Genomic DNA, 12,418 nt, shown 5'->3' with positions numbered 1-12,418 from the left:
CACGTAGGGGATAAAGAAGATATTCAGAAATAGGTATGGTGCTGTGAAAATGTCTTTTTAATGGTTTGTACGATGAATTACAAACAAAAATAACCACATCTGTTTGAATTAATATTTAAAATAAAATAATAGGCTATTCTTTTCAAATTTAAATGAGCCAACAGCTTCTGAGGGCGCTTAGAATTGCCACATAGAAAACAGTCAAATCCCTTGAGAATGACACCTTAATAAATACAGTTTAAGCAGGATAGCCGTGCTTCTGAAAGAAAACCTGAGTGCTTGTTGTCCTTCCAGCTTTGACAACAGACATGGCATTTTGTTAAAAGATTAAAAACTGTGTGTTTAAGACGCATAGAACTCTAAATGCATTTTGTGTTTTCCTACAGATAACACTAAGGACCATAATTACTAGGCATCCCGCAAATTACCATCAGGGCCGCTAACTACTACTAAAACTACTAGGTACAGACAGTTATTATGCAATTTGGAAGAACTACGCTTTTATGTTTGACTTATTTTGGCACAGGAAAACTAAGGTGAAAAACCAAATAATGCTCCTGAGAAAAAATTGGAAATCACTTCTGCATGCTTCTGTCTCCAATCCATTGGCTCAGGAGTCTTGTTCTTTTCCCAGACGCAATATTGCCTTTGCCATGGCAAAAATCAGCTGTAGGCCATGTGCATACATTTCCATTCTGTCCTCCCATATTTTTTTGCAGACCAACATCATAACGACGTAAAATGCATAAGCATTAATCAAAACACGCAATTTGTATGGATGACGCTTTTCTCAAATTTTACCAGCACAAGCCGTCGGACACCTTAGTAAACATCGTCCAGATATGGCCCTTAGCGTGCTAGAAATGTAGCGTGCTCGCTAGTTACAACAAATGGGAGACTTGCACATAACCAAACTGAACTGGGTCAGGCAGTGGCGCTGTGTGTTTAAATCTTCCCTCCCTCCTGCCTGTCTCCATGGTGTCGGGAACATCCGTTTCCGTTTTTATATGGTTCCTTCCTGTTTTTGTGGTACTTTGAGGAAGCTGGAAGCTGCAAGATGATGTTGTTTGTGTTTTCCACTGTCTTGTTGTGATGGTATGTGTGTTGTGCTAAAATGCATGCTCGTGCAGAGGATTCGCCTCTCTCCATTTAAAAATAATAACCGTGATCTCTGGTCCAACAGAGTGTTTGCAAGTCCAAGAATGCCCTGCTTCAGTGAATAGGCTAGTCTTTGTGAATTGATATTCCCCGGATTTGTTTGCTTTCTGTTTTCATTACCGATGTCAATATTGGCTACAGTGGCCTTCGATACTTGGTTTGTTTCGTTTTTCCTCTCAATTGTTTTTGTCTAAAGTTCATAATATTTTCACTCATTTCAGTGGTGTAATATAACTTTCGTGTGGCTTAAACGTTGTACAGGCTGTCGCTCACCTTTTGTGTCGTTTTTCTTTCTTTCAAGTCCCAAGGCAGAATGATGTATCGATGTATGTTTTTTTTCTGAATTAAAATATTGTGATACATACGAGATAGCTATGTTTTGTCGTGCTTGTGTGATGAAATGTTGATATGTAACGCTAACTTTGTAGCTAAACATCAAATAGCTTGCTAACTGTAAATTGTTAAGCTTGCTTACAGCCCACAATTCTTTAGCACAGTAGCTAGCCAGCTAGTTTTCTCTCAACGCATTCAAGCTTATAAATGTTATATAGTGGAATTAACGAATCGCTCGTACTCCGATCATACTCGGTTTTCAGTAGCTCGCGGGCGATTGGACATGAATTAATTTAGGGTTTGTTCTCCTAAAGTTGTATAGCTAATACATTGATCATACCAACGAGAAAGTCATTAGAATTTCAATCGGCTATATTGACTGAACTTATTGATTATCGCAGCGAAGATATAGCAATCTGTTTACGTCCAAGAATAGTAAAATGACACATTCGTCCAGCATCAGATGACCGTCTACAAGGGTTTAATTGTTTATAGCTGGATAGCTAGCAGCTGCATGATGCGGAAACTTCAGTACTTACCAGTTGGTCATATGTTCATTGGTAAATATGCCACCTGCTACTTAAAAATAAATATTTCTGACCAGCCATCAACAATGCTCCCGTAACATCTCACTATCCGACTGAAAGAGATGTGCTGCAAGTCTCTGTGGTTACTATATTGGATACATGGTGACACATTCCTCTTCTTCATTTTTCGATTCAGGATGGCCCGCAGTGATAAAGTGGGGAAGAAGATCCATGCGTGTTAACTACTACAGTTGTATATTCATCAGTTTGTGGCTAAATATGGCGCAGCTGGGGGGCCAAGAAGAAAAGGAGAAAACTACAGCGCTGAAAGGTGAGTAATATAAATACACATAGTCCGGGAGTGGAGTTCCTTCCTTTGAAATGTATCAGTTGTTTTGGTTCACATGCTGATTCAGTCAGGTTGATGCTAGTTTGATGTGTATGACAACTGCACGGTGCTCATTCAATAAATCATAAACAATAGCCTTCTTTAATCACGTGATGATTTGAGTTTTTTTTTTAAATTATGGCATCATTTTACCTAGTGATGTTATCAGTTTATTTGGTAGAGGTATATCCAAGGCATCTACATAGCCCTTATGTTTGCATATTATTTATGGAGTTGGTCACTTGCTGTTTTAAAGCTTGCTTGCTTGTGTGCTTGCTCTTGGGTGCATTACTGGCATTTAGTACAAAACCTTGCATTTTTAAATAGTATCCAATTATACAGCTAGATTCAGACAGGTGACAAATTAAAGGAAAACCTGAATAAATGAGTGGAGAAACATAACAAACAAAGATACTTCCACACAGGTGTACTGCATATATACAATTACAATTAAGAAATTATCAGAAATTGCAATTATAAGCTGCGTGGCATGTATAAAAATGGTGAGTAGGCTGAGTTGACCTCGATTTTGGATCATGATGGCAAGAAGAAAAGTTTTAATAGCAGCACAACTTCCAGGTAACTTTGGAACTGGAGTTAAGATGTATGACTGTGGATGGACTGTATTATTTGGGTTGCGAGCCCATGAAGGTGGCAGTGCTATGTGAATGGGTTCCCTCGTTTCTGTTACAGAGAGTGTTGGTTTAACTAATAGCTCGCAGTTCAGCAAAATGGCGTGGTAGTTTTGGGCGTTGGGCTGTCTCTCAATTGTAGGTTTTAAGACACATAATATGACAGCGAGGAGTTGTTAGGTAGGCAGGAATTAGGGATTTGGCGCTCCATTCAGAGGGCAGTTAGTTGTAACAGCTGAGTCGCAGTCATGTAGAGCAGTAGAGGTTCAGAGAAGTTCAGAGACATCAGTGGGTATGTGCATTTCCGCTATAGAAGATGAGGCCAATCTCTGGTGCTTAGCCAATGGGCTTTCATTAAGACTACGGTGAACTTGGAACCTTGATCTTTGGCTGTACCTCTCTGCAATTATACCCTTGTTACAAAGGCTATTAACTATTGAGAGATGCCTTTTAAACTTCTCATGATTTAAGTCATTGGCTGAATTCAAAGTGGAATCAGGCCAAACTCTGTTGGTCTTGTTACATAGCGGCAGAGGAAGCTGATTCTCTACCCTGGGGTAGTTTATTTTAAAATTCTAGAATTAATTTGATTCAATGCAATATCAACTCCTGCTTTGAATTGTATTTCCTGAAATCACTCAGTTGAAACTGAATCGACTCCCAGCGAACGGCACACAGTTCACCTATGTCTCTAGGACCGGCTCCCTTCCTGTCTCCCTTCGCTAGCATGACGCCGCTGCCGTTTAGCGTAGCGCAGGCCCGTAAGCAGTGCTGATGGAGCCTACAGAGACGTTGAGACGGCCCGGATAGTCACCGTGCCTTATTGGATATGGCAGCGTTCTCTCGGGCGTGGCAGTCGGGCGACACCGTCGCCGCCACGGTTACGGTCGGCCGCGGTTACCCCACGGCCGCCTCCGCTAACGAGCCGCTCTTCTCCGTTTGCTCCTTTCGTTCGCTGTGCAGCTTTCTCCTTTATTTATGTTTTTTCGTGCCTTTTGCGACTTCATCAGTGTGAACTAAACGCTACTAAACCGTGAAAACTGTGTGTGTAAGGTTGACCGTTCAGCAGTTGGAGTAAGTCCATGGACTCATTATTTAACAGGTATTGAAAATTGGAGACCTGGCTTTGGGGATGGAGGTTGTGTGTGTGTGTGTGTGCGTGTGTGTGTGTTGATGACATGCAACAGGTCAGGTCAAATGCACTCTAATGCTAACATGCCGGAGGTTTCCTTCCAGATTTGCTATCCCGCATAGACCTGGACGAGCTGATGAAGAAAGACGAGCCCCCTCTCAGTTTCCCCAAGACCCTGGAAGAGTTCGAGTACGCCTTCAACGACGGTGAGCGTCGCCGCGGCCCGCCGACCGTTTCCAAGGGCCGTCAGCGCATGCTAAAAACCCGCTGTCAGATCAATCATAATCCTATCTGTTTGCCTTCGGATTCAGTGGGAGATCGCGGCGCGGTGTGTAGCCTACGGTACGGGCTGTCAGCAACCCGGTCATCCCTGCCTTGAGACTGATGGGAGATTTGCATAACCTTACGCCGCATTACTGCCGGGCCCCTGCCCACAGAGCCCCGAATATAAACGCTTCAGGAGTTTAAAACAAATTTTAAAAAATTATACGAAATCGGACGTGCGTACGGTCTTGAGCTGCGGTCCCCTTGAAAGCGCTTCAAGCTGCTGCTCCCTTTGTTACCTGCTTGAAAGTACCGGTGGCGATTTTTTAATAAATAAAACGTCCTTTTTAAAGAAAAGATAAATAAGAGAAACGCGAGGACCGCGCGTGTACGTTTTCCGCGCCAGACGTCTTATTTTAACGGCGAAATCTGACGGCTTCATCGCGGTAGCCTTCAGCTTTTAAATTTTTTTATTACTGGAAATCCAAGGTTATGTACACCTAATTAAGCTAAAAAAAAAAAAAAAATTAGAACAGCATGCTAATTATCGGGGAAAAAAAAGAAGAAAAAAAAAGTTGGGGAAGCGTATTCCTCGGAGAGGCCGTGTTGTGAACGCGACGGAGCTGAACTTCCGCGGCGCGTTCCTTTTTCATTACGGTCCCCGTCTCCCTTCTGCTAGGCGTCGGCGTTTAGAGGAGCTCACGTCTCCCGCCCGTGAATGCATAATTGATTTTTTATTTTTTTTTGGGTGCTTTTCTTCGGTCGCCCTTTCAAACCGCTTTCTTGTCCTCCCTGCGTCTCTGAGGGACGGGCGGGCTTTTAGCGCTACGTGTTGTCGAACCGCTAACGATAAAAAGCAAACCGCGTAAACTTTTTTATCGGCGGGCGAGAGCGACGGAAGATATATCGCGCGGGCGCCTTGCGCGGGCCAAGCGGTTTTAGGAAAGGATCTTTTGTCCCGAAATTGTTTCGCCCCCGTGCCATCGCGGAATAATTGCGAAAAGATGAGCCCTGGGTCCTTTGGGTGTACGTTTTTGTGTTTGTTTAAGTATTTTGTGCTCTGCGTTTTCAATCACGGAGGTCACAATTAAATTTAACGTCGTTTTTTGGCTTTAATATCGCGCGGTGTCACCCGGACGATGAATGGCCTCATTCCTGAAATACTATATTAGGGGGGTATTAACTTACACTTGCAAATAATTGTGTTCAGAAGTTAAAGCCAAGGCTCATGGACTGGGAATTGCTTTCCCGCTAAATGCATCGCTCTGTCCAAATTGCACATTTTCGAACGCTTCGCAGTTTGAGTGAATCGGCGGTAATGTGTTGTGTCCTGACTGGAGGCTCCAGGGTTCTCGCTCTGTCTCAGAACGTCAAGTTCAAAGGAGGACTCTGGTTCAGGGCTTCAAGTTTGGTCTTACGTAACAGGAACATCACCCCTGTGCTTTCGTTAATATGAAAGTACAAACACAAGCATGTAGCGAGACTTTTTTTTTTTGAGTCATAGGCTCCAGGTTACGGTGTTATAAATATTTCCCTGGTTGACACCGGAGTCATGTTGCCGACATGCTGAGAGACGTTGTGCTGTAGGGACACAGCGCTGTCATTGTTATAAAGTCATATCGCCACATATCCAAGCGAAGTAATATCCTCTGGACTTTATTGCCGCCGTTTTTATCTCCTCAAAGAGGAGGCGAATATTGCTCAGAGCCGTTTGGGCTTAGAGCTGTTAGAGTTCTGTCACAGACGGAACGGCCCGGAACAAACCAGCGCTGACAAGCTATTTGCAAGTCGGGGAACCTTCTCACCTGTCTGCGACCCCTCCGTATTCGGGTCGATCCTTTTGACCGTTTGGCAACCGCTGGCTCTTCCTGCCCGGGGTGGCTGATCGGTGGAATGACCCCCCATCCAACAACCCCCCCCCCCCCCCCCCACCCACCCATGTCCGTGGGACAGCGGCCCATTGGCCACGGCACAAAGCCGTGTCAGGAGGTGGGGGGGAATTGGCTCTCTCCCCAGACCCCAGGTGGACGCGGGGCGGGGCGCCCGGCCAGCTGTCCTGGCCGGGAACCCGCCAGAGGTCCCAGAAGGACGGCGGCGTCCCGAGCGGAAGGGAGGGGTTTCGAGCCGCGTACCTGCCAGATGGACGACGCCGCGCCGGACGCGTTTCATTCCGCGAAACGGAGGGAGAGACAGTCCCCTCTCGCGAAGAGGGGCTCCCGATCGAACCGAAGGTCGAAGGGGCGAAGTCGCCGTATCGCTCGGGGACGCCGAAGCGCGCCCGCGTCTCCGGAATTCTCTGGCTCGCTCTCCGCGCCCGTTTTGTGAAGCCTGTCCCTTTGATTAGCCGCTGATATTTTGCCAAATAACCCCCGTGGTCCTCGACTTGCACCTGGCCCCTTTTTTGCTGCATTTTTATTTAAAGAGAGCTTCTGCACCGCAGAAATGGCCCTTTCATTGTCCGCAGTCTGTAAGTGCAGACCTGGGATACGGTACTCGAAATGGAAGAAAGCGAGGGCGAAAATGACCGGATTGTTAGAGACTATTTTGCCCTTCTTTTATCTCCCAGTTTGGTGTTCTTGCCGGAGAAATCCAAAATGTTTTCCGTTTTTCTTCTCATGCGAAAAATAAAAGAACTGAGAACGGGAAAAAAGCCAAGTTTATTTACAAGTTTTTGCTTGTTGACCTTTTCACACCTCACATTCCAAATCTCCAAAATTACAAAATTCAAAGAGTCAAAAAACCAAGAGTCATAATTGTGGCACCCAAACGGTGGTTGTACTTCTGAAATGGAAGTCCTTCACAGAAGTCCTGCATAGGGTGCTCCTTACAGATATGGGGTATATTGCATTATATTGTAAATAATAAATATATTTTCCAGTAAGTGCTGCAATATGTGCAAGTTAAGTGTTGCAATATCTTAGTAATATATTTTATGTTGATATATTCTCGTGAGTTCCATTTCCGTAAGGGACGGCAGAAGTGATGACCGTGCTTTTTGTCTGTACCTTCAGAGGGACAGCTCAGGCACATTACGACCGGAGAGCCGTTTGTTTTCAATTACCGGGAGGACTTACACCGGTGGAACCAGAAACGATACGAGGCCCTGGGAGAGGTACGTTTCATCTTTATTTAATTACTTTATCATTTCCTATACATTGTTTACTAATAAATGCATCAAGCATCATGCATTTCAAAGAGCATTTAAAAAAAAAAGAGTTAAGACACTTTTCCCCCCCTCACCACCACCAAAGGTAGTTAATTATGAAGGAAAACAAGACCATAAAAAAACTCAGATTTTGAAAATATAATTATAGTCTGTAAATCTTTTATCATAGTGTGCTATTTTGGGAGAAACTTTGATGATGAATTTGATTTATCTGTGTTTGCTGGTTCTAATAACTTTATAATTGGATTCTGGGTGGTAATTGAACATACACACTCAGACACGCAGTAGCACCTCATCGTAAGAGAGTGAACGGTGTTGGTGTTAAAGGCTAGTGGACCCAATCTGGTTCCGGGCGTTGCTAATGAAGGTATTAGACGGCGGCGATGCATAATTTTGCCTGTAATCGCGTAAAAGAAAGTCCATTTTTTCCGCGAGAACCGCCACTAACACTACTGTTGTTCAGGGCCAGCCGTTGTCAGCTCTAATAGGTCCCCAGCCAAATTAGCGACATTAGCACGCCCGGATGACCGCGTGTAGCGCTTACTGGGAAAAAAAGAAAAAAAAAACATTTCAAATTCTAGGTGTCTCTACGTGAGCCTGGTTTCTCCTTGTTTGCGGACGGCGGTCCGGGCCTCGTCTTTGTTATTTCCCACGATCAGCCCTGCCACGCGGTGATTTATATCAATTCTCCAGGCCTGCTCTTTACGCTGTGACGCCTTAGCGGCTGTTACTCCGACCGGCTCCGTCAGTCCTCCAGACCCCTGTTTGTGCGTTACACCTGGGAGAGTGCTCACACGGAACCTTTCAGCTGTCAAATGGCTTTTATTGAATACCCGACAGCTGAAACCAGGGCGAGAGCCTGGAGACGCTCTGAGGTTGTTGGTTCCATTCCCACGCGGGGAACGCCATTGTACCCTGGAGTAAAGTACTTAACCCGAATCGTTTTCACTAAATTGGTCCAGCTGTGTAAGTGGATTGTATGTAGGAAGATTGTAGGCTGTGTGCGTTGCTCTGGGTAAGAGCGTCTGCTAAGCGGCTAAAAGTTTAACGTAAGCAACATCTGGACGAGAACGCCGGTCCCGTTTACACGGCTGGCCCGTTAACGGCGGTAAACGAGGACGAAGTTCAGGCGACGTTCAGTCGCCGTGCGGGTGAGGAGACGGCGCCAGTTAGTTTTCTGTTTTTACATTTTTTTTTTCTATTTTCTTCCTGTTCTTTGTATTTAATTGTTCTGTTTGTTCTTTGAAGTTCAAAGAAAAGATGACTCTTTTGTAGGATTACCTGCGCGTGCTGTTCTTAATCCAGGGTCGTCCTTTGAGGAATTGCCTTTTTTTTAAAGACTTGCATTGTTAGTTCTTTTAATTTTTTTCTTTGGTAAATCTGTGAATCTGAAATAAGTTCACAGAGTAACTGGGAAGCGTCAACTTTTTATTTCTGAATGTGAAAGTCTGTAGAAATGCAAGCTATTTCTGATGTACTGGAAGTTTCCTACTTTTCATGTCCCTGGCCTGTATATTTATGGTGGATATACACAAATATTCATTTGTGATGTTAGTTAGAAGCCGTTCCCAATGCAGTAAGCCTACGTTGTACTGGAACCTTATAATGCTACTGAAAGCAGAACCTATGCCATGCAAAACATTCACAGAAACACGGTAGCTAATGGCTGCTTGGTTGTGTTCTGCAATCAACCATCCAAGGTGGAAAAATTGTATTTCTGAGCATACTTGATGTAAACTTTACTTATACTTCAGGTATTTTTGAAATTCTTAAGTTATTCTTCAGTGTACTATTTATTCACACGGGAAGCGATAGCAAGAAACAGGCTATTCTTTCCTGAGGTTTCAGCGTCTAACATGACATGGGGCTAATGCTACGTGGGGCTAACACAGCCACTCGACATTAGCGGTGCACAGTTCACAGTAGCGGAGCTGAAACAGAGCATTGATCATATCTGAATGGGCCATTCAGATGTCCCCAATGCTCCCCGCCCATCTTTATTCTTTGTTGATTGTTTTTGTGGTCCTTGGAGCCACAACATGGCGGAAGAGCCAGAGCCGCTTCTGTTGGCGCCGCGCCGCGGGCGAAACACGTTTATTCTGTTTTCTCCTCCTCGAGAATAAGCAACGGCTGCGACAGTGCGTATCCTTGAGAAGCCAGCCAGGGTCGCCTCCGACAACCACCAACCACCGCCCTCCCCCCCCCCCCCTTCCCCCGCCCCCCTGGCCATGGGCGTGCGCGTACCCCGGCGAGGCCTTGTGTGTGCGGGGGGCCGGGGACGGGGACGGGCACGGGCCATGGAACCCCGCCGCCCTTTCCCCCCCCCCTCGCGGAGTGACCGCGCTCGGCCGGTCTCTCGTCCCGTTTCGCAGGGCCGCGTGTCTTTGTGAAGGGGCGCGAAAGCCCCCCCCCCAGCCCGTCGCCGCCGCCGCGCCGTAAGAGGAGCACCGGCGCCAGATGTCCAATTTACACTTCAGAACGCTGCGCTTAGCCTCTCCTCGGCCGCGCGCGGGAAAGATTCGCAGCTGTGGCTGTGTGCTGCGGCTGGAGAACAGCGCACACACACACACACACACATACATACTACACACACGCACACACATACATACTACACACACACATACATACCACACACACACACACACACACACACACACACACACATACATACTACACACACACACAGATACAGACACATACATACATACCACACACACACACACACACACACACACACACATACATACTACACACACACACAGACACAGACACATACATACATACCACACACACACACACACACACACACATACATACTACACACACACACATATATATATACGTATATACAGTATGTGTGTGTGTCTGTGCATGTAGTTTCTTTATTCACCTAGCTAGACACAGTTTTTTTTGACTGCAGAACCGCATGGTAGTATTTAGTTGCCTTTTGGGTGCCACAGTTTGTAATGCAACTGAGGCCAGCAGGAAACAATAAAGCCTTGTTTTCTCACTTATTTGTTGCTTTCTACTTCATATATTCATTTTGTAGCGCTGTGTTTTCCAACATTGTATTACATTTATTATGGTTTTTGCATTACGTTGGGTTGATTGGCTAAATGTAACAATGTCCGCGGCCCATTGAGAACCCTGGATATTTACCACAGCTGTCGAAGCCTAAACACCGTGCGGGGCAGTCCCGAGGGGCGTCCCAAAGCGGCCGGAGGGCCCGGCGTGGGCGGTGGGGGGGGGCCGCTCTCGCCGGTTATTGCGACCCCCCCCGGCACCCCGCCTGCCCCCCCCACGGGGCGGCAGACGGAACGCTCGTTACCGGGCCGAGCGGCGTCCCTAAAAGGATTATGGGTCGGCGGCGTCCCGGTTACGCAGCGAGCGCTGATTGAATAACGCGGGTGTGGAACGCGGTGCTTGGGAGCGCGCGGCCGGGCCCCTAATGCAATCTGCGCGGGGGGCCCTCGGGGGCCCGGGGACGCCGGCGTGAAATTGAGACGCCCGCGCCGTGCTCGGCGAGGCGGCCTTCGTTTCCTCCGCGCTAATATCTGTCCTGATCATTGTTAGAGGGTGCGGGGTGTGGGGTGTGTGTGTGTGTGTGTGTGTGTGTGTGTGTGTGGTATACATGTATACATGTGTTTGTGTGTGTGTGTGTATATGTATATGTGTGTGTCTGTGTATATGTGTGTGTGTGTGTATACGTGTGTACGTGTATGTGTGTGTCTGTGTGCCATATGTGTGCGTGTGTGTGTGTGTGTTATGTATGTATATGTGTGTGGTATATATGTACGTGTGTGTGTGGTATATATGTATGTGTGTGTGTGGTATATATGTATATGTGTGTGTGTGTGTGTGTGTCTGTGTGTTTCAGTTCGCACGTGCTTCACACTGCTTTGCGTCACTGTTCCCCTTTGTCTCTGGTGTGTGTGAGAACGTTTGCCCGCTCTGTGGCATTCCCCGAGAGTGTGAGGGCTGAGTGTTTCGGACTGCTTGAGTGTGTGATCCTGTCAAGCTATACATATGTCCCTGTGATATTGTGTCTGTTATGTGTGAGAATGTGCCTCTTTCTTTTTTTCTGATTGCGTGTGTGTACGTGTGTGTGTGTGTGTGTGTGTGTGTATGCGCGCGTTTGTATGTGTGCCAGCGTGTCTAGCTTTTAGTGTGTTTGCTGCTTGTGTGGCTTTGACTCTCTTGGCATACGTAATGACATATATGTGATTGTGAGTCTCGCGTGTGAGACTACGCGGCTCTGTGAATGCAGGACATGCGTGCGTGCGTGCGTGTGTGCCTGCGTGCCTGCGTGCCTGCGTGCCTGCGTGCCTGCGTGCCTGCGTGCCTGCGAGCGAGCGTGCGAACGCGCCAGGCTGTAAAAGTGTCAGAGCGGCGCTTGCAGGTCTCAGAAAGTGTAATTATTGCTGTAAGTGATAGTCCTCCTGATAGCAGATAACTGTGGGATCCAGTCCAGCCCGAAGTACATTAAGCTGTTAATAAATCGGCATTCCCCCCCCCCCCCCTTCTCTTTCTGCATCTGTGGGTTGACAAATACAGGGAGAATATTCTAATGAAGAAGCGACCAGCCAGATGGCTGTATTATGGAGCTGTTTTTTTCCTCTCCTCCGCTCCTGACATTACAGTTTGCTGCTCGATGCGGTAGAACCGGCCTGGAATGACAGAATCGGAGTCGGACTTTTCTTCGGCGTTTTTTGGTGCCGGGCCAGCGTGTCACTCTCCTGCTCTTGGCTCCGTCTAGCCTTTCACCCAATGCCTGCTGGGACATGCTCCAGCCCCCCAAACCCCCCCCCCCCCCCCCCC

General features: G+C 46.8%; 1 protein-coding gene across 1 annotated transcript in view; it reads left to right on the top strand.

Moving 5' to 3' along the window:
- Positions 1–975: 975 nt before the first annotated feature.
- Positions 976–12,418, top strand: part of fam172a (family with sequence similarity 172 member A) — a 171,491-nt gene continuing 160,048 nt past the window's right edge. Inside the window, exons 1-4 of the mRNA XM_035378936.1 lie at positions 976–1,095; positions 2,215–2,349; positions 4,275–4,376; positions 7,446–7,546. Of these exons, the coding sequence (XP_035234827.1) occupies positions 2,250–2,349; positions 4,275–4,376; positions 7,446–7,546 (303 nt within the window). The 5' untranslated portion in view covers positions 976–1,095; positions 2,215–2,249. The remainder of the gene's footprint in view (positions 1,096–2,214; positions 2,350–4,274; positions 4,377–7,445; positions 7,547–12,418) is intronic.

Source organism: Anguilla anguilla, chromosome 10 (genome assembly GCF_013347855.1).
Source record: "Anguilla anguilla isolate fAngAng1 chromosome 10, fAngAng1.pri, whole genome shotgun sequence".
Lineage (NCBI taxonomy): Eukaryota > Metazoa > Chordata > Actinopteri > Anguilliformes > Anguillidae > Anguilla > Anguilla anguilla.
This window is presented reverse-complemented; position numbering and strand designations above follow the sequence as displayed.